This window comes from Genypterus blacodes, unplaced genomic scaffold (assembly GCF_046128005.1).
Source record: "Genypterus blacodes isolate CSIRO-AG114 ecotype Tasmania unplaced genomic scaffold, CSIRO-AGI_Gbla_v1 ptg000076l_1, whole genome shotgun sequence".
NCBI lineage: Eukaryota > Metazoa > Chordata > Actinopteri > Ophidiiformes > Ophidiidae > Genypterus > Genypterus blacodes.
In genome coordinates this window covers 1,034,489-1,060,301 of record NW_027466885.1, presented here as the reverse complement: position 1 = coordinate 1,060,301, position 25,813 = coordinate 1,034,489, and the positions used below count along the sequence as shown (strand labels likewise).

Genomic DNA, 25,813 nt, shown 5'->3' with positions numbered 1-25,813 from the left:
CAGCTGGAGCAATATATGTTCGTTTCAAAGAATTCAGTATTGTGCATATAACTTCCTGTGAAGTTCAAAATAAACGGTATAGGCTACTTTCAGAAGCAATGAACTATGCGTTAATGTACAGTTCGTGTGTTCACAAAGACATATTTGGGATACAAACTAATCATTATAGTGTTCGTGTGAATATAAATGTAGATATTATGGCGCGACTACTTCAGATTATTGTACAGGCCAAGGTATGTTTACTTTGTTTTGAAGGCTGAGTCGCTTTATGTTCTTTTTAATGCTGCGTAACTTTACGCAGCTGGTCCCTTGGATTTCGGCTGAGCTGAAACCTGAACTTCAGCCTTAGTCGGTGTAGCAGCTCCATCGGATCTGACAGATGGGAGAAATGATTAATTATTCCACCAATTCAAAGTCTTTATAGGATTATTCCCAACAACACTTTCCTAAATCAGATGAACCATCAGCCGTGGACCCACTCCCTCCCCTCTGCTTCACTCTCTCCCATCCTTGTTGATTGAGTTGTTGGGTATCAGGGTCTGTTCGGGCAGACGCGCTCCTCTCTCCACAGAGCGGTGAAGATGGCGGACCCTGCTCAGTGCTGCATCAAAGTGACCTGCCGTTTCAGGCCGCTGAACAGCTCGGAAGTGGCACGGGGAGACAAGTACATCCCCAAGTTTCAAGGAGACGACTGTGTGCATATGGCGGTGAGTTTTTTGCAGAGATTTGACAGACGGTTGCGCCATTTTCAGACCCTTGATCTTCTCCTGGAATAGGTCAGACGAGAGTAGTCCATCTCAAACCTTAACTACATCATTTAAACAAAAAAGATTGCATTGATTTTGTCGCCGGGGCTAATAAAGTCGTGCGTAACGACGCGCGTATGGATACGTTTTGTGCTTTTACGCACAGAAAAATCATTCTAAACTGAGTCTGAAAGTTGGTAGAATCAAATCAGAGTCACCAGATTGAAAGAAAGGAAGAAAGGAAATAGTTGTATTTAGTCTCTACTGTGTACATATTGATGTGTGGCTGCAGAGTTGGGCTGCTAGTTTATTGAGTTTATTTCTAAACCCGGGACTGGTGCTTCCTGATCAGTTCAGCTCTGTTTGGTAATGCAACCCATCTAAACAGATTATTTATTAATACTTGGTCGTAGATTCATAAGATGATCACACATTGTTTGTAATGCCACAAAATATTGGCCCCATGTCAATCTGTAAAGCTCAAAAGTATCAATGAGTTTGTTCTCTGACTGAAATACAAGCATCCACTGATAACAGCTTCAATTCAAATGGGGGAATGTAGCTGTGGCTTTGTTCAATTAGGCGTGAGACTTCATGTGCTGTTTTTAATCAACTTAACACAGTAGGAAATTGATGATTGGTGTATCGTGTTGTAGTTGTTCCTGAATGCAGAGTCTCTAAGAAATGTTAAATGCTGTTTAAAGGATACCAGGATATTATTGGGACAAAGATATTTGAAATTTCTAATACTGTACAAAACTGTAAAAAGCTTTGTGGGGAAGGAAAAGTAGCTGGTGCAGCATTGCATTGGCACCAACTACATATAGTTGGGCCCTCTACGCATAGCAATGGTTCTGGAACCAAACTCTTGGAGAAGGGATGGACTCTTTTCCTGAGTTTCCCATGGTTAGAGGCTCCGAGCAGGTGTGGGAATACGGACAGTGCTGCTGTGCTGGGGTGCTCTAAGTGCGAGTTACCTATGTGCGTCTTCAAGTCGCTGGGGGGAAGGCTCTGACTTATTGGAGTCCCTGGGTGACATCCTGGATAGTGTTCCATTTCTACTGGGAGACAAAACTGAAAGTGGGTGATTGGGAGGAACGTCCTCTTTGTTACAATGCCCCTTTAAACTCAAACTCTTTAAATTCATGTTGGTGTTTGTTGCAACATCTCCCCCCTGTCGCAGGGTAAACCCTACCACTTTGACCGTGTGTTCCAGTCCAACACCACACAGGTGGAGTTCTACAATGCTGTTGCACAGAAGATTGTCAGAGGTAAACTGTGGATTACAGACATGCTCCTACAAACAGGACACATAATATTTCGAACTCAACCTTGTGGCCTGTGGAACTCATACTGGCCTCTGGTGAACCATGTCTAATCTGCCTTCTTCTGGATCCAGATGTTCTCGACGGCTATAATGGGACAATATTTGCGTATGGGCAGACATCATCTGGTAAAACACACACAATGGAGGTGAAGGACAAAGTTATAATTTGCACTGTACAAACTAAATGGTGAATGAAAAACTATTGTAAAATCTTTTTTTGAATCACTTTCGTAAAGGGGAAACTCCACGACCCAGACATGATGGGAATCATTCCGAGAATCGTTCATGACATCTTCAACTATATCTATTCCATGGATGAGAACCTGGAGTTTCATATCAAAGTATGTTTGTATGTTTCAGACGCAATTAACTGTCAGTAACTATGGTGGTAATGTGGGTCTAATTCGAGGGCTTCTGCTTTGCAGGTTTCATATTATGAAATCTATTTGGACAAAATCAAGGACCTATTAGATGGTACGTGTTGGTTTTTGTTGTGGCATTGTTTTCGTTTTCCTATTATGAATACAAATGTCTCTGTTGTTGGTTTAAAGAGAATGAATGATTCTGAAAACCTTCCTATAGATCTTGTGTGTGGATGTTATCTGCGTTTTCTCTTTTTCTCCAAAGTATCAAAGGTCAACCTCTCTGTACATGAAGACAAAAACAGGGTGCCCTATGTGAAGGTAAGGCAGAGGGGGAATTAAGCCTCACACAGTCACATGTTTGTGATGAAACATTTCCAAATGCCATCAGAGAATATAGGCTGAGCAAATCACACAATCTGTTTGTAAAATTGTGGAATGTGCTCCTGTTCTGTGTCATGATTTCATATTGGAATTTCTTTCTATAGTTAAAGAGGAAAAAGATGAAAACATATCACGCCTTTCATAGCTTGGTTTCTTATCATTAGAAATAAATGTCCCTCTGTAAAGCCAGGCTAAAGCCGAGCTGTTCCAACACTGCTTCTTTGTGGTGTGTGTGCGTGTGTGTGTCCTCAGGGGTGTTCTGAGCGTTTCGTGTGCAGTCCTGAGGAGGTCATGGACACCATCGATGAAGGGAAAAACAACAGACATGTGGCTGTCACAAGTGAGTTCATACACTGATCCCTATTAAGGGCAAAACCTCAGTGAGTCTCCTGACTGCTCCAGACTTGCTTACAGCAAAGCAGAACATTCTCTGCGTCTGAAAGATGAAGTGAAAACACACTTTATTCTCCATACTTGCTGTTACATAGGCTGCAAAATTGACTGAGATTGTTTATTATTCCTGAAAATTTAGCGAAAATTGGCAATGTCATTGTTTTTGTTGGCACTCTAGTTTGTGGCAGACTAGGGTTAACATAAGATAAGATAGATAAGATACTTTTATTTGTTAATTCCATGCAGTCCCATACAATCACACAGATTTGAAATGCATCTTGCATATATAACACAACACACACATGCATTTATACAGCGTTACAGGGACCTGTAGGCAGCTGGCAATTCTCCAGCTGCCAGTTCACTTTGTTGGGACTCGAACCGGCGACCCTATGGTTACCGAGCTCACCTATGGACTGAGCCTCCAAAAGACTACTGGTTCCACTGGGGCTTGCTCACTGAATCCAGGAGCTCTATCACAGAGCAATCAAGTCAATATGAATTCCTTAACCATTTACAGTGCCAATAGGGTTTAAGGCAGTAAGCGTGTCACAATGGACTCGTACTGGTTTTAGCTGTGGTGTCAGACAAAGATGCAGAGCACCAAGTGCTTGTCTATGTATGTGTTTGTTTCTGTGTGTGTGTGTGTGTGTGTGTCTGCGCGTGTGCTTGACCTCACCCTAGACATGAACGAACACAGCTCGAGAAGTCACAGCATCTTCCTCATCAACATCAAGCAGGAAAACAGTCAGACTGAACAGAAGCTCACCGGCAAGCTCTACCTTGTCGATCTGGCCGGGAGTGAAAAGGTGTGCAACCCCCCTTCACTCTCTCTCCATCCCTCTGTCTCCCTTCCTTTCGTTTCTTGTCGTTTTTTAGTTTCTCAATGAAACAAAGCTCTCAGTACAGTTCTTCTTTCCTTGGTTGAACATGTTCATCCAATCTGCATTCACAAGTTTCCTCTTATATTGAAGCAGTGCTATTGAAATAAATATAGATTGAGGTTACAGTAGGGGTGGGAAGAAGACATTAAAATAACTTTTAAATCTTTGATTGGTTGATTGATTGATTGATGTTGGCATTTATTCATTATTCGCTGCTTCTGCTGCAGGCTAAGTAAGTAACTTGTGTGCTTTGGTGCTTGTTGTTATGTTGAAAGGTGGGCAAAACTGGAGCTGAGGGCACTGTGCTAGACGAAGCCAAAATGATCAACAAGTCCCTGTCGTCACTGGGAAATGTCATTTCAGCTCTGGCAGAAGGCTCGGTGAGATACAAGACAAGACAAAGTACAGATTGATGTCTGTACATTGTCTCACTAGAAGAACACTAGTATCCATATGGGCAGGTATTATATTGAGCATTAATGCCTGTTAATGAAGTGTCACATCATAATTATTGGCCCTGTTGATTCTAATGGTCTTTTCCTCCATCAGACCTACGTCCCGTACAGAGACAGCAAGATGACCAGGATCCTACAGGACTCGCTGGGCGGGAACTGTCGGACCACCATGGTCATCTGCTGCTCACCTTCCTCTTACAATGACTCTGAGACCAGGTCCACACTCCTATTTGGACAGAGGTACACACACACACGGCATGCACACAATCAAAGACATGACAGAATCCCATAACAATAATGAAAAAAATTGTTGGTAGTGGTTACATTCTGTGCCTCAGCCTGGCATCCCTCCATAACCTTATTTAGTATAACATTTGTTCTTAGTATAACATTAAAAAGTTCTTAATACTCGTTTGATTTATCTGTTGGTCAATTTTTTTTCTGGATAGGGCAAAGACCATCAAGAACACAGTGACTCTGAATGTGGAGCTCACAGCAGAGCAGTGGAAGACCAAGTGGGAGAAAGAGAAAGAGAAGAACAAGACCCTGAAGACCTCCGTCACCTGGCTGGAGAACGAACTGACCCGCTGGAGGAAGGGTGAGGTTCAACATCTGACACTCACTCTGTCCTCATTTACAGAAGAGATCGACTAACCATCAACGAAAATAGAAAGGAAGAATTTGGCAAGCGGGTCTAGCATTTTGCACTATCGTCCTCTTGTTCTATTATTTATTATTCATTAATTTCTCCAGCTTTTTAACCTGAATGTGTCATTTTTCACCGGTTCACTGAAATCCTTTCATGCTAATTCTTTGACGGAACATTTCAAATGTGTGTGTGTGTGTGTGTGTGTTTCTGTGCATTCGTTCCAGTTGTTCCTTCATGCAGTCATGAGCTCATATTTCCAGAGGGCACTTAATGTCTCCCTCATTCCCACTCTTCATGGTTTGCTAGACTGCTGTATAGTTCCCTCCCTCCAATACTCATAATCCATAGAGTATTTAATTTGATTGGTCCAGGCATCAAATTAGTCCAAATCATGGACTGTGTTCTCAACTGCAGTGAACTGAACCAGGGATACAAACCAAATTACTGAAAAAGTTAGAGTAGACAACAACAAGGTAGAGTTGAAAGCGTTTGGACTGTCCTTCCTGCTGAGATCAAATTCACAAGATTCACTTCCAGTCCCTTTGTCTCTGCCGCCCCCTACAGGAGAGAGCGTGCCAACGAACGAACAGTTTGACAAAGAAAAGGCCAAAGCAGAGGTCCAGGCCCTGGACAGTGCACTCAACAACGGCAAGATGGCCCCTTCACCTGCCCTGGGTGCACTGCCAGGGGCTAAACTCAAAGATGCTGAGAGAGCGAAGTATGAGGCAGAACTGGCAAAGCTCTACAAACAGTTGGATGACAAGGTAAAAAGGATTCACTGTTACACAATACCGGTCTTTGCAGCCTTTTAGATGGCATGCAGAACAAGTATGGTAGGAGCAGAGCCATGTGACTTCCTGTATGTTCTGTTGTATTTCTTTTTATTGAAACAAACGTTTGACATGACAGTGCGCAAACAGTTATAGGACATTTTGGAGATAATTTTCTATACAGAAGAGGGGGAAAAGGAGAGAGAGAAAGAGAGAAAGAAAGAGGGTTGTAATTATTATTGTGTAGCTGTGGTAAAGAGAAGAAGAGAAGAGAAAAACCAAAAACAAAGTATGTCTGAGTTACTTGCAGTGTGTCTCGTGTCCAGCAGATGTCATGGTTGGACATGGACATAGTTGTGATTCAATAGTACCTCTGTGCTCGGTGCTCTGTTCTTTCTTCTCTATGACTCTCTGATCTCTGCCTCTCCCCTATCAAACTCTTCTCCTCCAGGATGATGAGATCAACCAGCAGTCTCAGTTGGTGGAGGAACTGAAGCAGCAGATGTTGGACCAGGAGGAGGTGAGCACCCATTCTCAGCCATTTAGAAGAATCACATAAAATGCCTCTTTGCCATACATGGAGGGTGGAACAGTTCAGATTATCCTGAGAGGACCTGAAGGGCTTTGGTACCTTGAGGGCATTTCTGCTGAAACAAGGACATTCAGTCCTTTAAAAAGCAGAATTATAACTAAGAAGTAAATGTGGTAAGGACTTAAAGATAGACTTCTTGTAATATTCATGAATGGGAGTTGTGTCATCAGTAGACACAGTTACAAAGAGCTGAAACCTTTCACTTCCATGGAGTTACATAAGCGATGGTGCAAACTGCTTTGTTGCCTCAAACTAGTTGTGATATGGTTTAACTGACCACCACTTTCTCTCCTTGGTCTTAGCTCTTAGCCTCTTCACGCTGCGACCACGACAACCTGCAGACGGAGCTAAGCCGGCTGCTGGGAGAGAATGAAGCCTCAAAGGATGAGGTAAAGGAGGTGCTGCAGGCCTTGGAGGAGCTGGCTATGAACTATGACCAGAAAAGCCAAGAAGTTGAGGACAAAGCGAAAGAGTTTGAGGCCCTCAGTGAGGAGCTTAATCAGAAATCAGTAAGATGCTTTATTCTTCCAGTAGGTGTGAATTCCCTGGAAAGTCATGAAACAGGTGTCCATGGTAACTGTGAGTTATGCACTCTGTGCTGTGCTCCCAACAGAGTTCCTTGGCTTCCATTGACTCTGAACTCCAGAAGCTGAAGGAGATGACAAACCATCAGAAGAAGCGTGTCACTGAGATGATGTCATCGCTGCTCAAAGACCTGGCTGAGATAGGCATCGCTGTTGGCAGCAATGACATTAAGGTTAGAACACTCTTCTGTGCCATATTGTGAGGGTACGAGCTGAATGGTGAGGTTGAAATTTTGTTTCCTTTTTTTTCCGTTTCCTTTGTATGCTTTCAACATTTAAGTCAGATATAAAATACCTTTAAAATATAAAATAAAGGTCAAATATTATATATAGCCTAACTTAAAAAAAATGTCTTACTTGTCAGCAACAAGAAAGCAGCGGCCTCATTGATGAAGAGTTCACAGTGGCTCGCCTTTACATCAGCAAGATGAAGTCAGAGGTGAAGTGCATGGTGAAGCGCAGCAAACAGCTGGAGAGTGCACACACAGAGAGCAACCAGAAGATGGAGGAGAATGAGAAGGAGCTGGCTGGCTGCCAGCTGACCATCTCCCAGGTAACGTCTCTTTGCGGACAGTAGTGACAAATGTGGAGGTAAATTAAAATGCCAGCTCATATTGGTATTTGTCACTAGGCAGCTTTATCATCTGTTGTTTCTCTGTCGGGTTGAAGTTTGTTCTTAAATGTATAACTCTATTTCCCTTTCCTGTCTTTCTTTTCCTTGTTGGCATACAGCATGGGGCTAAGATCAAGTCCTTGACAGAATATCTCCAAAATGTAGAACAGAAGAAAAGACAGTTGGAAGAAAATATTGACTCGCTGAATGAGGAGATGGTCAGAATCAGGGCACAAGGTGAACAAAACTAATTTTCAGCTTTGACTACAGGTCCTTGTAACAAGAAAAGCATTCACACAAGTAAAGTTTGTCTCCTTCCAGGGAAGGTTAATGCCATGGAGAAGGACAATGAAGTTCAGTCTGCCAATGAAGTCAAGGTATCATAAAGCTCTCTCTATTACATCTCTTCAATTCCAATACATACCACAAAACCAATTCTAGTCAGTCCTGGGTACTAACTTGACATTGTGGTACCTTGAATGCTTGTGTTTCTTCAGGAAGCTGTGGAGAAGCAGATCCAGTCTCACAGAGAGACCCATCAGAGGCAGCTCGGCAGCCTGAGAGATGAACTAGACAACAAGGAAAAAGTCATCACAGAAGTGCAGGAGTAAGATCCCAAACACTTGTTTCTTTAGATGTGACCAATGGCCCAGTATTAAGTTGGACCAATATCTGTTTAGCCTGAACCAGAAGATCAGCCTGGAGCAAGAGAGGTTGAGAGTGGAGCACGAGAAGCTCAAGACCGCAGACCAGGAGAAGAGCCGCAAGCTGCAAGAGCTCACGTATGTTTCACTGCAACCTAACATTAGCTACAGCTGATACCACAGTCAACATATACGCTTATGGGAATCAATAGGAAAATGCTCTTGGAAACCACACACGTTTTCCCATTTCACGTTTTGCACTCTGCAGGGTGATGCAGGACAGACGAGAGCAGGCCAAACAGGACCTGAAGGGACTGGAAGAGACTGTGGTCAGTTACTGGATTGTAGCATTTTCATCTGTAATAGGTTCAATCTTAAATCTGTATTAGGTGTGTGTGTGTGTGTGTGTGTGTGTGTGTGTGTGTGTGTGTGTGTGCTGTAAAGGTTTCTCTTGAATTTCTCTGGATCTCGTTGTATTCATACAGACCAGGGAGCTACAGACGCTGCACAACCTGAGGAGACTTTTTGTGCAAGACTTGAGTACAAGAGTCAAAAAGGTAAAATGTACTGTGGTGTACCCTTCACATATATACAGTGTGGACATTATCTACTGTTGTCTGCTAATGGTATATTGCCATTGGAAACTCTGTCCGTACAGTATTTGTGCGATGATGTTTGATTTGTATACATGTTGTGACCAAGCAGAAGGCTGAGATGGACTCAGACAACACACAAAGTACTGCCCAGAAACAGAAGATCCGCTTCCTGGAAAACAACCTTGAGCAACTTACCCAAGTTCACAAACAGGTAAAGACATGTGCAAATCAATAATCATCTGTATAAAATCATTTAAAATGCGGGCCCAGTGGCTTGCACTCTCGCTTCACAGCAAGAGGGTCCTTTTTGTGTGGAGTTCGCATGTTCTCCTCCTGTTAACATGGGTTTCCTCCGGGCGCTCTGGTTTTCTCCCACCTCTGAAGAGATGCAGTTTAGGTGACACAGAAAATGCCCTTATGTGAGTGGGAGCGTGACTGAGTTGTCTCTGTGTGTGTCACCTTGCGATAGGCTGGAGATCTATCCACCAAGAGGATAAACGGCTTTGGAGAATGAACGAGTGAATGATTGAGTGAATTTAGAATGCACATGCATACTTTCCTACATATGAGACGTTTAGGAGCTACATTCTTTTTTTCTCCCCCATAGTCTCTACTTTCTGTTTCCCTTCAGCTGGTGCGGGACAACGCTGACCTTCGCTGTGAGATTCCTAAATTAGAGAAGCGCCTGCGGGCCACAGCAGAGCGGGTCAAACCCCTGGAGGCTGCCCTGAAGGAGGCCAGAGAGAATGCAGCTCGCGACCATAAGCGCTACCAGGAGGAGGTGGACCGCATCATGGCTGTTAAAGCCAAGAACATGGGCAGGAGGGGATCTTCAGCTCAGATAGGTCAGTGCCCACGCATATAGCACATGTTTATGCATTAGTAACCCTTTGTGAGGGTGGTCTTAATAAGAAACAGAGGATAGATGTGTGAGCTGGAGCCACATGACTTGGACTCGAGCAACTTGGACTCAACAAAATCAGAGCAGAGATTGACTTTGACTTTGACACCAATCACTCATGACTTCATTTTGACTTGAAATGACCTGTTCTCCTCCACATGCCCAAAGATAAATATATGTAATTGTGTGCGTTACAAAGTGTGCAATGATTCAACTACCAACAGCAGTCAACCATGTGGCACTAGCAGAGCAGATGCTTGAGACTGTAACCCACAGTTACAGTCTACAGACTCCACTGTGCTCAACAAAACACCAATCGAAACATGTGGGTCAAAGGTCACACAGGGATATGAAACAACTTCCACCCTCTCTCACCTTAACAGGCTGCATGGACAACAACAGGTCCATAGTGATATTAGCTGGCCAAATAGCGAAAGCTTGCTAACTAGTTTAGCTAGCACTGAGACAAACTCCACACTAAATGTGTCAAGTGCTCATTAAAACTAATAAACTGAGTAGAGCCATAGTTAGCCATATGACAGTGATGGATGGCAAGCAGTAATATTAAATTAGCCTAAATGTTGGTGTCTGTTAAATGTGGATATCTGTTTTGTGCAAGTAGGGACACTTCTAATTCAATTCAATAGCGCCAAATCACAACAAACACTTCACATACACAGCACATTAACTTCACCAGCAGATGTCACCCACAATTGCTGTGAATGAAGCACTTGTTAGTGAACCTCTTTTCAATACAGTGCTGCAATAAAGGTACAAAGCTTCAGAAAAAGACTGAAAATGTTATTGTGTATTCAAAGAGCTGACTGACGTGTCAACCTTCTCTCTGTGTTTGACCCAGCCAAGCCCATCAGACCAGGCCAGCAGCCTGCCACCTCCGCCATGCACCCCAGCAACAACAAGGCCAACCTGAGCCAGAATAACCAGCCTGCTGCCATCAGGGGAGGCAGCAACAAGCCAGAGAAGACTTTGTACTCATGACAGTCTGTGTCATGTAGCTGAGGAGCTACACCTCAATTCTCAGCTCTGATTGTACAAGGAGGAAATTGTTGTTTGGTGGTTTTGTGTGACTTCTTGTTTATTTCTTTAGTCACCCTGTTACCATGACTGCCTCGCTTTGTACATTAATGACCCGGCCCTCCAGGATTTCACATATTTTTGTGTTTTGTTTTGTGTTAGATATTTTCGCATAGATCACAACTTTGACACTTCTGTGTGCACCCATGTTGCCTTAGGAGACGAGTGCGCACCCTTTATATACCCAGCTGCTCTGCCCCCTCATGCTCCCAGTATCCATCCATCCATTATCTATCCCCGCTTATCCACCAGTGGGTCACAGGGTTGCTGGAGCCAATGCCATGTGAAAATAAAGAAACATCTTTGAACTTAATGTTAACATCCGTTTTCATTGTGTCTACAAATACTTTTACATGATGTGGAATGAAACACACACACACACACACCTACACAAACTGTCTGTTTCAGTGGTCTCCAAGTTAGGTTTGCAAGTCTTTTTGTCTGTGTCTTCACTCTTCTCTCCTATTATCAGTCTCATCTCAGATCAGCAAAAGTATGACTTGAGGTCAAGTCTTAGTCATGTGACTTGAGTTCACACGATAGCTTAAACCCTTTGGTGAACCCAAGTGAACCCATTGCTTTTCAAATACCTGCTGTGCTTTTAACTCATGGACACGTCACTGCTCATTTACACGTGCTCTTTAGCTCCACTTCTTGTGTTTTTAGCACAGTTATAATATATCCTACAAATTGAACAAAAAAAAAGCGATAGCAGGCGATAACGGAACTGTTTAGTGTTCAGGTCTTCAGCAAAATCAAGCTAGATGCCTCACAAATGTTCAAATAGAACACACAGTAAGAGGCATCAACAACATGTAATATAGACGGTTTCCTGGAGAAGGTAAAGTCTACTTTTCAGCTGACTCAGTTCTGGAAGACAATCACAAAGGATGAATGAAGGAGTTGGACACTGAGTTGGCGTCTTCCTTCCTCAGGTTGCGTTGGCTCGTGGCAGCTCTGCACAGCCTTCTGCAGGGGGAAAGCTTTCATTGAAGGTGATTGGAGGGCATAACAAACAACATGTTGATAAGGAGCTGCTAAGATTCTGTTTGTATGTGTGTAAAGAGGGAAGGCTCCAAGGTTTCCTGACCTGTATTTTCTATTTTGTTCTATTCAAAATGTAACCTTATACAAATTTATATTATTTTAAGATATTCGTATTTTCACAGAAGTCTATAAGACCATTTTTCATGTTCACAGTTGAGTCCTTGATTTTCTCCAAACAAGACTCACACAGACACTACATCCTCTCTCTTCCCCCTTTTTACACCAACTGAAAATATGCAAACAAACACACACAATGACTTAATCAAAAGAATATGTACAAGTTCACATTTTTACTGAACTACAATACCGCCTGAGCCCCGTCCGTCGCTTATGATCTACATCACGGCCTGCATCTTACTCAGTGGAGCACAGGCTCCTCTATCGTCTGAGCACTAAATCATTCATGACCCGGTCTGCATGGCTAGACCCCCTATTGGGAATAGAGTAAAAACATCCTAACATGTTTTCCCTCCCGCATCTGGTCCAGTTTATTGTCTGAAGAATATCTTTTTAAAAAATTGAGCCAAAAATCAAACACAAAAAATGAGAATTTAGAATTAGGATAAAATATGTGACTGAAAAAGTAGTTTACTCTTGCAGGTACTTTAAATGGAATTAACATGATGGGAAATTTAACAAAACTAATTGGACGTTTTCAATATTTCTTGAAGCCAGAATTTACAGACGGGTGGGTTGAGCGACAGACCAAAGCTGTCAGGTTCAAGAGAAACATACTGGCTAGTAGCGGATGCTGGTCATTTTTGCCTTCACAAAAAAACACCTTTCGATAAGAAGATACGCAGAAAAATAGCAGCGCAAATATCCATAAGACCTATATATGGTGAAAATATGTTCAAAACAGCCGAAAATTTCAATGAGCCTTAGAAATATCCAACGTAAAACTAAATCTATCTATCATATTTAGCATATCTAGCATATACTGCATATACATGTGCGCGTGCCTGCGCCTCTTACACTGAAAGGTATGATCGGAAATTACGCCTGTTATCATTTCTACTCTTGACGATACGCAGACGAGGCGGGGGATTGAACACACAGTGGGTCTGGAGCTTTGATGCAGACTGCAGCAGACACTCTAATCGGTAGCCGAGGCTGGTCTTCAGTGCAGCACCTCACCGAACGAGCCGGAACACTACCAGGCACCTTTTAGAGGCGTTAAAGGTCAGTATAGATCATCGTACGTACGGCTTTTCTCCTGTCTGGTCACCAGGAGGGTATTGGTTTGTTTCGGAGTTACTTTGTTGCTATGCACGCTGTTGCAGATCGGAGGCTTGTTGTATCCGAGTGAACCTGCAGTGCTTTTTGTCCACGCGTGAAGCCCTCAGGAATATGAGACAGAAATGTCCACAATTACCACCAAAACATTCGGGATTGAAATATTTTCCCACGCGTTAGTCTATGTGGAAATAACGTGTTGGTCTTATTTTCCCTGTGCTGTGCGCGTCAGTGTGTCCCCGTGTTTAGGAGGCTGTTTTCCCCCGCAGGCACGTCTCTGCCCTCGCGTCGCTCCCGGGGATTCCTCGACGTCTCCCAGCTCTTTGTCAAAACCGGATTAAACTCTTTTGTGTTGTTTTCGTGCGGTCTGCTAAGGGGTGGTAGCCGAGGGTCCCTGCCCCCACCTATGCTCCCCACCTCCACCCACCACCCCAGGCATGCTCTGGCCGCTCAGCCCCCGCGATCTATGGAAGCAGCAGCCTGTCTGTGGGTAGAGCCTTTACTGTGTACGGTTTAGAAGAATGGAAAGAGCGGGTCTCCTTATATGCACATCTGCAGCATATAACCTGCAGAGATGGATCGTAATGCAGCAGCAGCAGCACACGTTGGAGTCGATGCTGCTCGGCCACATCTGTTTTGAATGAAGCCCAGGGACAAAGGCAGTCCGTCTCTCAGTGCTCTGCTGCTGGTCTGCAGATGTATGCAGACAAAGGCACAGGTCAAGCTCCCTTGATGCCAGCTAGACCCCACAGTGAGGATTGTTTTTGAGTGTTATGTTTGAAGATGATCCATAATGCCTCCATTCACTGCAGTGTACTTGAAGGACTTGGGGTTGTGTCACATACCGGTGTAGGTATACTGCAGAAGCCATCAAACATGGACTTCATAGCTGTCAACTAAGGGAATGACATCAAATTCTCTTTACAATCATGGTTGAAAACAGTGAAGGTCCATTGTGAAGAAGTAGAATTTATGTCGGAACAAGTGACATAGACAGCTGCTTAACAAACAAATACACTTACATTTGATGACCCCTCCTTGTCTTGGGGTGTCATGCCATTGACTAATGTCGCCAACAAAGAAATACCACATTCTCCTACCCACAATACTGAAGTTTAACTTATGTTGCCCAGCAAGGCACGTTTTGTCGTATCAGCTTATTTCTGGGAATACTTTCTAATACTGCTTCTGTTTGTATACATTTAGCAAACTACAGTGTGTGTATTTTAGAAATCACAGAGTTTCAGCAGTCCCTGTATCATTCAAAGTAGCTTCTCTTGCACTGTAGCTAAAGGAAGGAAAGGACTTTTGGTCTGGAAGCTTCTCAATTTCTGAAAAGGTTCCTCCAAAAGTCACTATTCAGACTGAGGGACTTCACTTTAGTACAGAAGAACAACATAGTCTGGGTTCTAAGGAGTAGTCCAGGTAGTAGTTTGGTTGCTGCCATGTCAGCCTGTTTCAACACAGCTTCTTAGATTCTCCACAAAGCTACAAATCACTCTCCTCAAAGAATTCACTCTATTCTGAATTCTCCATGTAGTGACAGACACTCTCTTGGTCTTGGGGCCCAATTACAAAACAAGAAACAGTAGACAGATGTAGGAAAAATACGAAAAAGAGATCCTCAGGGGAGTTGTAAGTCTTGGCTTATTGTATTCGAGCATTCATTGTTAATTTATGGTTAACAGTAGTTTTTGTTACAGAGGCTTGACTCAGTTTTGGACCCCTGCCAAGCTGTGTGATGTCATGCTGGATCTGAAGCCACATTGCCACTGCTGTATAGAAAACATGTTATTGCAATTCAGTCCACTGCAAAACAGAGAATGGCAGAAGAACATTCATTTCACTTGTTGATCAAAATAAGAATGTGAATCAATTCTGTCATTAATAGTGTGTACTTTTCACACCGCTGTATTCAGACCTGGTTTGTTTGGAGCCATTATTCCAAAACCTGGAGCGATTACTCACCTTAATCGTTTTGTTTGGGCATCTTTAAACACCACAATCACACTCAGGTCCTGACCAAATCAACTGGCCCAAGGCCGCATAGAGAGTGTGTTTTCATCACGCTTGCTTTCTGTGAGAGTGCAGCTGACTCAAAAACAGATGTAACTCACTTGCGGTACTGTATACGCTATGAATACCAGTTTGTTGATAAGCTTATGATTATTATAAATGTCTAACCAGGCTTCTAGTGGTCTCAGTCCTGTTGTTAACATGATAAAAACGTTTTAGCCCACCCAAATGAGTGGCAATGCCTATGATGTCATCAGTTAGCCAAGTGTCAGAAAGGTGCTTGTGTCACGATAGCCCGTTCTCCTTATTGTCCAAGGAGCACATGTTGAGAGCAGGATGTTGTTGGTCTGTGGGGGTCTTTGGCCTAACCTAAGGTCATAGTCACAACGCCCAGCAGGCTATGTGCACAAAACTGGGGCTCTATTCTTCTATTGTTGTGTTGTTGATAAGAGTCTAGACCTGTAGTAGTGGCATGCAACTGACAAACCCCTTACACATGGATATAGCTTTATATTTGTGACTCTTTTTATTACTTCCTGCTTGTTTTGCTGTGTTTTATGGTTGTTTCCATTTAAAATGAATATCCAGAGGCATCTCTTATGATGGTTCCCTGTCGTAAAGTTGTATAGCTGAAAAACTGTGTGTGTCTGTGTGTGAGAGAGGAAGTTGTTGCTATTATCCTCCTCATTATGCAGTTTGCTGTGGTCTAAAACTGACAACCATTCATAAAAATGTGTGTGTTGACCTCATGACGTAGACAGTAGTCTGCTCCAGGCTACTGTCAGACACACACGCTAGAGGCAAGTTACCCAACACAGTGTTTGCACTTGGTCGTTTGTGAGCAGATACAACTATTTAGCTTTATGAATAAACTGCTACTACTCTCCTGGACTTTGTCTCTCTCTCTCTCTGGCCCAGATGGCTCTCACGACCATAAATGTATTCTTGGTGCATTGCTGTCAGTCTGCCTGTGAGGTGAAGAGTATGTGCTCATACTGTATAGCTTTACATTAGGACAGGGCCTCCTATAGATGCAGCCTCATGGTTTCACGCATCAACTAAAAGCGCCTGCTCTTACCACCCGTACTTCAATTCATGCCGGCTGCTATTTTAGGGAGGAAGAGGTAGAATTTGATACGTGCAAGTCAAGTGTGGCAGCTCCTCTTTAGAGGAAGAGTCCCAGACCTGGGCGGAATCATTATTTTTAGGTTCAGACATACATAGATCATACAGATCAATGACTGTCCATCTCCGAGTTGGAATATAAATCCAGTAGGAATCGTGAGAGCCCAGCTGTCTTCTGACTCATACACTGATGTTACTCACTGCATTTATCATGAACATAACTTCTATCCAAAGCGCTTCCTTTTTAAAGGTTTATCACTTTGTCTTAATGTGTCACAATACCAACATGCACTGCAGGGCTGAAAGGAAGTTAACACTATTTTTGGATAGAGTCACTCCAGCATTTTAAGTGACAGGGAATCCACGGTCTTTGTTGGTGTCACTGGATAGCATGAAGGATCAGAGTGGGGTCATGTTGTCATCACCTTTGGTGAGCAAGGGGTGGTTCAGGTAACCAAGCTGGATATTGCATCTGATTGAATTGGTTACCACAGCAATCTGTGTTGGCTGTCTGTTGTGGTTCTTGATGTTGTGGTTTTTGAGTGGGGAGGTGGCCTGTGGCGTTTCTCTCTCAACTTATCAGTGGAGTCTGTCAGGAAGTAAATCATGTCATGTTGTGTGTGTGGTAGTGATGGTTAGGTGAGTAATACGATGCCATTTGAAAAGCCTACATGCTTGTACCACAGAATAGGAGTGTGTTTGTGTGGTTTTGTATGCGTCTGAGGTCACTAAAGTTCATGTTCCTTGAAAGTATAGCGTGTCACAGCTGTCTAAACCAACTCACAATGTGTCTCATTTCCTGCAGGTGGGCAGTTAACCAATCAGAAATGAAGATCCCTCCAGGTTGGGGTTGCTGAGCAGCTGAGGTCGGAGTTCGAACACTTGTTTTGGCAGCCATGGCTGACAGAGAGGGGCTACCCATCGCCCCCGGCCAGGTCTACATTGAGGTGGAGTATGACTATGAGTACAAGGCCAAAGACAAGATGGTGACCATCCGCCAGGGAGAGAACTACATGCTTGTGAAGAAAACGAATGAGGATTGGTGGCAGGTGAGGAAGGAGGAGGGCACCAAGGCTTTTTATGTACCTGCCCAGTATGTCAGGGAGGTGCGTCGGGCTCTAATGCCCCCCCAGAAGCCGTCCTTGAGGGCTAAGCCCACTGTGCTGGATATCTGCCGGGTATCCGATGAGAACCTCAACAGGCCGCACCCGGAAATGTCCAGCTTTGGACGTCCGTCACCTTCCTCCACCCCATCGCCGTCGTCGGACCATGTCACACCGCCGGTTTTGCTGAAGGACGCTAACCAGAATTTAGGGAGTCCCCTTCACTGTAAGGTTGTCGCCGAGCTGGTGCTCCTCCATAACAATAACAATCATCACCTCACCAACAATTCCACACTGCCACGGACAAGGCCAGAGTCGCCGCCCCCAAAAGTGGTAGAAGACCATAACAAAAGTCCAGACAATGACAAGAGCGCCCAACCAAGCGACTTGCCAGGAGACGGACCAAACAAGCTTCGTAGTGACTCGGACTCAGGGGACGACTTGAGCAGTAGCTCGACAGAACACATGCAGGTAGGACAGGAACCATTTTATTCCTTTGTGAACACTCTTTCGCCAGTCTGTTGACCTCATTTGTCACATTCACATTTCAAATTCTACTCCGACCTCTCTAAAAACTCAGTCAGTGCTTTGTACAAAACAGCAAAAGTGGGTGACAGTTGACGCTTGTTCCAGGTTATAAGCCCGTTAATACTCATCCCCACTGCTGTCACCCCGTCATGTTAGCGAGCATGACGATAGAGAAATGCCTGTAATGTAATCTGTCTTTATCAGTCCCATCCCACGTCCTCTCTAAATGTCTGCGTTTGTGCGCACTCCGATGAGAGGTTGTGTCCTGCCAAGTAGAGAAAAACAGCCAATCCTAACTGCTGCTGCCAACCAGATGACTATTGAGCAAGTTTTAAACTTCAACACAACTTTGAACCGGTGAACGCATCACAAATCACAAACATCACAACTTTTAGTGCCAAGGATTTGTGTCAGTATTCCATCGTTTAAAACTAGAACTTTGTTGCTATTGATGCACGCTGTGTGGAGCTGAGATCTACCATCTGATCCCCACACTCTACAACCAAACCTTCTGGACTAAATCAGACGCTGTTCCCTGTTCTGTGGACGCTATAACTCTGCACTAGCCACCTTGGACCATTTGTGATTGGTTAGCGTGACATGAACATGAGGGGCATTGCAAGTGTGACTATGACAAGAGGAGCAGCATTGATTTGGAAACTAATAAGACGCAGCAGTTCAAAGCCTGGCTCAGAGACGCTGCATGGTGTGTATGGTAAATCACAGCCTTTGTGACCGGCCAATAACACTGTTTCAGATCATGATTTTGGATTGTTCAGCCCTAATATTGCGTAATATAAAATACATAGGTCATTTGTGATGGGTTACCAATCTGTAGCTATAGCAGTTCAATCTGCTTTCTTGTGAAAATAACGTCGATGGTGAAAATATTGCTTTAACCAGGTCAGAAGAGATGAAACGAAAACAATCCAATAGTGATTAAAAAGATCTGATGACAGTCTAGTGAAAAAAATTGGGATTTTGTTTTAATATTTTATGTGCAACCCTAATCTTTGTGTGTTGGGATTTATTATTTTAAACATTGTTGCAAACCAAAGCTTTCAGACTGATCACTGCTTGTTGTTGCTGTGTTTTTGTGTAGACTGCCTAAGCCCTGTGTAGTTCACGATTCTAGCATCCCACCACAAAAGGTCTGACGCAAATGAAAGCTCTCCCTCCCTCTGTCCCTCCCTCTGTCCCTCCAGTGCACGCTGACAAACTCCACAATGAATCACTTATTACCCTGAACTAGGAGAATAGACGGACTGATCCTGGGACTGTTGCTTATCCACCCATGTCTGCAGTGGAGGTGGATCAAAGTAGAAAATGGGGCGAAATAGATGAAGACAGCGGGGGAGCAAGCAGCAGTCCTTCCTGAGCCATTTTTGGTGGCTGTTTCCAGGCAGGGTCAGCTTGTTTGAAGGCTCCAAAATACTGCTTGTGTCCTTTGTTGCACGGCAGCCGCCTCCTCCACCATGGAGTCCAACAAAGAGAGACCAACTTGAATAGAAAGTAGGTCATATCTGCAATGGATCAGTCTGTAACACCCCCCCACCCCCAGTTGCCCCGCCGTGGCGACCACTGTGCGAGTGTGAAAGCAGTGTGAATTGAAAGAAAGTGAGAATGGAAGCACGCTCACGCACTAGCTCATTTCAGATCCCCTTTATTTGTAAGACAGTAGCTAATTGGTGTGTGGGTTGGAATTGAAATATTTCTTTATCGAGGGGAGAAAAAAAATTGCTCTTTGGCGCTCTTTTCTCTCTGCCTGCATTCAAATCTGTCAGATCACATGAGCCGGAATAAACAGGTTTCACAGACATTCACATTTACATGGGTTTTTGTCAGCCAAAAGTGTTTTGGCAGATTCAGAGCAGAGGGTCAAACACAGGGGCAGGTGGAGCTCACTCCCTCTCTCTCTCTCTCTCTCTCGCTCTCTCTCTCCCTCTCTCTGTCTTTGTGGTCATGTGTTAGTTTTTCCTGTTTGGCCCGTTGCCAGGCACATGAATGACCCTGCAGAAAGCCCGATTCTTTGAACTGGAATGCTTCCACTCCTTCCTGTCATTGCTTGGGTGCAGACAAATTGTGTTTGAAAGTCAGGGACAGACTCGGACGGAGATAGAGGATCGGCTCTACTTTTTGGTAGAAATGGGTTTTGAAAAGCTGTTAAGGCAGCACACTTGCCTCTTTCGTTTTTATTTCTCCTCCCAGAAAGTCTCAATGTTTCTCCTCCTCTTCAAAGGGAAGGATGGATGATGGCTGGACCGACCGCTCAGGGGGGTCGCAGGTCGCAGCTTGTGTACCAGCTGGTCGCATCTAATTGATTTGATTACTGGGTGACATTTAACACCTCTCTGTTCAAGATGTCATTTGCTGATCTCTCTGGGTCTCTGAGGCTTATGATCCCCCACCTGCCTCTTCAACACCACAACAGGTTGCTGGTTTTGTGGATCCCTGTTTCTCTAAAAAGCCACATTCTTCATCACTCAAGAAACGGGCTAAATAAACCTTTTACCTTATTTTGCCAGAGCCGAGCATGAGTTTGTTTTTGAAGAACATGGCAGACAGATCGCAGATCTGAACAATTTATCCCAGATTCAGATTATCTCTAAAACAGTGGAGATTGTGGTATCATTTGCTCATATCATCATACATCATAAATTATAATCCCTTAGTTCTTCCTTTCTGGTTCAGGCATTCTGCTGCTGTTTCCCATCTAAATTGACGCTAATTTCTTGACTGACTTTGGGAGTGTTTGAGGGGCCAGGTTATTGTTTTCGCTGTAAGATGTGTGATGTAGGGGAAGATGCAGTGGCCATGGATCTGTTTCTGTCAGCCAGCAGGCTACCCTGCCTGATTCTGACTCCATGTACACTTCGACACAGTCACATCTGAAGAGGAAGAAGAAGTAAATCTGTGTCCGCTCAGTGTTTTTGGAAAGTATACATGATTTTAACTGCTACCTACACCTTCAACTTCCAATTCTCTTTGTGGAGTGCAGACTGGTAGCGGTGGAAAGAACTTGAGAGAGAAATATGGCTCTAATTTTCTCCCCTCACCACATGATGCCGTTGACTGTGCGAAGTGGGCACCTTCATGTAGGAGTGAGTCAAATGCAGTGCCCAGCATTGAGGGGGTCTCCACTAGATTTCAGCCCTCAGACAGGCATATGGGATGAAGCATACTGTGGCCTTTAGCTGGCTAACAATAAAAGCAGCTGGGCCCTCTTTCTTTTTTGCTGCTTCCTGACTGCTTATAGTCTAATAAAACTACTAAGTCACTGAGATCTCAAGCTGAATCAGTCAGTGGTATCACATGTCTTGTCTGACAGAGATACCTGGTTTCCAGAGATGCTTGTAGCTGCAGTGAATGTGATCTGGAGTGATCAGCAAGCAGGAAAAAGCAAGCAGCTGAGTTGATCCCACAGCTTGTTTCTCTGTTTCTGGGAGCCTCTTCTGTGTGGTCTCTCTATCTTAGCAGCACCAAGAGGAGGGAGTGGTGCCTGGGTGCAGTGAGACAGGGGGCACCGATGGGCCCCCTGAAGCTGCTGCTCCAGGGGGCATTAAAACTGAATGTCATGAATTTCTGAGCATCTGTTGTTGCACCGTCACATGCGTTCTAACAGGATTCACTGTATTTATAGACCCAGATGACAAAAATGCTTAGAACCTAGTTTTTGTAATTAGCTCTGCTATAAGTCAAGCCTGTCACCAACAGTATGAGTTTGAATAAAAGGCAGAAGTATTGAGAGGAGCCTCCTCAATGGAGAAGCTCGGGGAGTCTACAAGACTCCTGGGAGAATCAATGTGCTCAACACAAAGTTAAAGCTGGAAATAGCAGGAAGCCAGTCACACCACCATGTTGGATACCCACAACTAACCCAGCAAACCACTGAGATCTTTGCTTTTCCTTTTTTCTTGGAGCTATTTTGAGTCTGGGTTACCTTTCTGCTCTTTGTGTTGGACTCTTTTCTGTGGATTTTATGTTTCCCCTTTTTTGAGGAGATTTTTGTTGGATTGTTTTCTGAGTTTGGAGTAACGGCGCTTCTATGCATGCAAATGACTTGCAAACGCGAGTAGAGTCTGGCCTGTAATCCACAGCTGTGTCTGCTGGGATATGAACTCTGAACTGTGGGTGGGGACTTGTGTGTGTGTGTTTGTGTATATTCTGCAAATACACTTTACAACGTTATCCTTTTTTGTTTGTGCTTGTGTTGTTTCTTATTTCCCAAGGCTGAATTTAATACAATTAGGTGAAATGGGATTATCATTGATTTGTTCTGTTTTTATTTTAGAAATTGTAATATTGCATACATACAACATCGCTGATTGTTACACACTGTTGTTTCTGCTATAAAAAGGGCACATGCCTGAGCTTGGTTCTGTCAGCTGGCTTGGAGCCAAAGCTGTGAGTGTGTGGCATGGAGTGTTGTGTATTAAAATGCAATGTACTGAAAATGCATTCGCTCCGAGAAACTTTGGGGCAATTTTCCTGGTTTAGTACCTGATGCTTTGGTGCAGTGAATTGAAGGATCAATGGGGAATAATGAGAGTTGTTCTCCCACACCAAGCACAATGTGTGTATTGTTCATTTGAAGCACAGTGTTATAGAGACCTCGTGGCTGGTGAGAGAGACTTTCTGTTTTACCAAGTTGCTTGTGGGTCGTGGGAAGCATTTCAGTTTACTGTACAATAAACCGACCTGTTCCCAAACTTCACAACACTACAATAACCTGCTAATTACATGTGCAATGGATTCTAAAATCTAAAAAGCAAGCAGCACAGCAATCTTTACAACAGCCAGGTTACAAATGAGATGAAATCTTTGAAGTAGGCTATGCAAATCTGTGTGCTAGCGGTGCTAAAGTAAAGTGCAACCGTGTCCCCGTGTCTGCTGTGCCCTGTAATCTGGAGCTGTGCCGAGTCTTTACTCCCAGACCAGCTGAAAAGGAGGCCCCTGCTTGTTTTCCAGTGCATATTTGACATTCTTGCCTTAGTGCCCACACGCACACATACACGCACGCGCAGAGCGAGTGAGGCAAATGCTAAGCTAAGTCAATGAGGGTTTGCGCTCACATCAAAAATCACGCAAGGGACCATAGTTATCTAATATAAAACTAGAATAAGAAGCTCAGTACATATGATGCTTTCATGTGAGTTTCTGCCTGTGTTTCTGTCTGGGCTTTTCTTTTACTGAGCTCTTCCTTTCCTCACTCACTCTCTCTCTGTTGCCTCTTCTTCTATCAGCCTTATATTGCCTTCTGCCAACCTCCCTCTCTCCTCACCCATCCAGTTGAACGATGGTGTGAGAAAAGGCCCCATTCACATCATGCATGAAGACGCATTATTGTCATCTAGATACATTATACTGATAAGCATCTTAATGCAGGGCGTACGTATTCACAGAGTGTGTTAAAAAGCTATCTGTGAGAGTCTGCTCTTGTAAGGTTGGCAGGTGTGATGTCCCTGTGCCAAGTTGAAGCTTCATCGTTGGGTGAGTAATGAGCCTATTTGCTTCCCAATGGGGAGATTTTGGTGCGGAAACTAAACGGAGCTGGCAACACGGCTCCTTAGCTCAGTATGTTAATACAGAGCAGTCCACCTGTGCACGGCAGAGTTAAACTGGAGTGTTTCTTCATTACGCAAAAAAGTGGCAAATCAGTGGCAAAATCACGGTGATGCCAGATCTGAAGAAATTTAAAGAACTGAGCAAAATGCAACCAAAGAATCATAAAGAAGATAATCTGAGCATATGATCAAGTTTAGGGTCTGGCAACGTGCACTTTTCTATCTGAGGCAGAGATGGAAGATCCAGAATGGATTTATACAAGTGGCCCTTCTAACTGTCATGTCATGTCACCTGAACTGAAGGGAGAGATAAGCTTCCCGGTAAAACGTCATTCCAAAATAAGAGCACATTATATATCCGACAAAGTGAGAGGGGACACAGATAAGATTCAGTGATGTGATGAAGTGTGTAGACGTGGTAATGTCAGTGACAGCTTGTTTATGTGGATGTGTCCTCTCCTCCAAGTTTGATGTTGTTAGCAGGACACATTAGGAGGTATATCTGATCTATGGAGAGATCTTTGGCCTATTGTGGTAAAACATATTCCTGCCCGTGTCGTGCCAGCGTAGCTTCCTTTGAACAAATGGTGTGGAACACTTATCTAGACCCTTTCTGCCCGCCGTCCCGTTTACATACAAGTGATGCTGTTCAGGGCATTGAGCTCTGCGTTACATAAGCGATTCTGTTTGTCCTGAACTATTTCAACAGCTGCTATTCATTTCCCCCCCAGTGGCCTCCTGCTTTGGATGAGTGGACAGGTCGGCTCATGCCTACAGTCAAGCCTATGAAGACGGCTATCGGACTGTACTACTCTCTCCTCCAGTGTCTCTTAACAAAGACTGTTGGTGTTTTGACTGAGAATATCTTTAGATATCATGTTCGGGCCATAACAGTGTTTTTGGTCCCATCTTTGTTAAGTTTTTCTCCTCAGTTTCCAATGTCTCTCTTGCGGGGCATAGAGACGACTCATGCTTGATAACTACATATGAAGCAAGATTGAGTGGTAAAGATGTGTCTTAAATGGTCTTCTCTATTGTTCTTGTCATGTCATGAAGTAACGTTTAACTTTGGACACTGGGTGAAGGAGAAGCCGGCGCTTTCAGACCAAGGTCCGGACAGCCCAGGGCCTAGATATACCTGACTGTCGCCCGGTTGCTCGCATGGTTGAAGATTGTTTTCCCTCTTCAAAGTATCTGGAATAGGAGTAGATGTGGAAGGTTATGATCTCACAAGACTATACAGAGTGACTCTGAGATCTCTGGCAATACAGTAATGAGTTGAGAATAGCTGAGAAGAAGGTAAAGACGAGGAAGGCAAGTAATCAAGCTTGCACGCTCTTCTTTCATCCTAAGTTTTTGCGTCTTAGTTCTACAGTACTTTGTGGATTAACACGTGTGGCTCATTTAAGCAGAGGAATACAGCCACATACCTGCGTAGATCAAAGGAAATGTTTCATGCGGCATTTCTCTGCTTATCTCATTGCTTTCCTGTGGAGAATTACATCTATTATTGTGTGGGAGGATTGGTGAATGCTTAGGTGTCTCGCAGCATGGAGGGGTGTATATTGTCTTTGTCATATGTGATTGCTGGTGTTAATTAGTAGTCTGGCTACCAAAGAGACAAATTGTTCTGTTTGCTGCTGCTTTGAGGTCTTTTACTGTAAAAAGTTTCTACTACCGTCTATCACACTGGAATAGCTGAATAGAATAGAAGTTAGTGAAGAACAGGCTTGTGTGTTTAACCTTTAATTGTCTTTTCTGTCAGGACTGATGGACTTTTGCTTTACCAACGGATGTGTCAAGATGTTGAATCATGAGCAACAGATCACCAATTAATAGTACCATCAGAACAGCCTTTTGATGGCCCCATTGTTTTGTTTTTTTACAGCTGAACTGGCCTTCCAGAGACTCTGTGCTTTTGTCCTGAGAGCGCTCCACCGCTCATTGTCACTGAAGAGAGATGCTACTATGACAAACAAGGATGAATACAGATAGAGGGAGTGGTGCAAACAGTGACTGGTCTGGAGCCTTCAGCCCAGCTTTACAGTTCTCTATACCCAAACAGCAAACCACAGCAATCCAGACCTAACCCTAACCCTAACCCTAGCACCAAAACACACCACAGGGGGACTTTCAGACGCATTTCCCTCAAGCAAGTGTAGAGATCGCCCGTGTATGAACTCCAGACTCGAGTAAGCA

The 25,813-nt window shown here is 43.9% G+C and overlaps 2 protein-coding genes across 7 annotated transcripts in view; both read left to right on the top strand.

The window, feature by feature from the left end:
• The first annotated feature begins 581 nt into the window (after positions 1-581).
• On the top strand, positions 582-11,278 carry LOC143006861 (kinesin-1 heavy chain-like). The gene is made up of 25 exons (XM_076158193.1): positions 582-707; positions 1,930-2,017; positions 2,146-2,219; positions 2,310-2,414; positions 2,499-2,547; positions 2,701-2,756; positions 3,072-3,159; positions 3,897-4,021; positions 4,372-4,476; positions 4,646-4,791; positions 5,001-5,149; positions 5,765-5,964; positions 6,422-6,490; positions 6,865-7,071; positions 7,176-7,319; positions 7,511-7,699; positions 7,879-7,996; positions 8,081-8,136; positions 8,257-8,366; positions 8,440-8,541; positions 8,672-8,732; positions 8,889-8,960; positions 9,109-9,210; positions 9,631-9,844; positions 10,760-11,278. Exons 1-25 carry the CDS (start codon positions 582-584, stop codon positions 10,897-10,899), a joined length of 2,895 nt encoding a protein of 964 aa, XP_076014308.1. The 3' UTR covers positions 10,900-11,278.
• A 1,814-nt stretch (positions 11,279-13,092) lies between these two features.
• Positions 13,093-25,813, top strand: part of arhgap12b (Rho GTPase activating protein 12b) — a 37,129-nt gene continuing 24,408 nt past the window's right edge. For all 6 annotated transcript variants that reach the window (XM_076158151.1, XM_076158150.1, XM_076158149.1 and 3 more), the window contains exons 1-2: positions 13,093-13,224; positions 17,225-17,993. In XM_076158151.1, the coding sequence (XP_076014266.1) occupies positions 17,316-17,993 (678 nt within the window). In that variant the 5' untranslated portion in view covers positions 13,093-13,224; positions 17,225-17,315. The remainder of the gene's footprint in view (positions 13,225-17,224; positions 17,994-25,813) is intronic.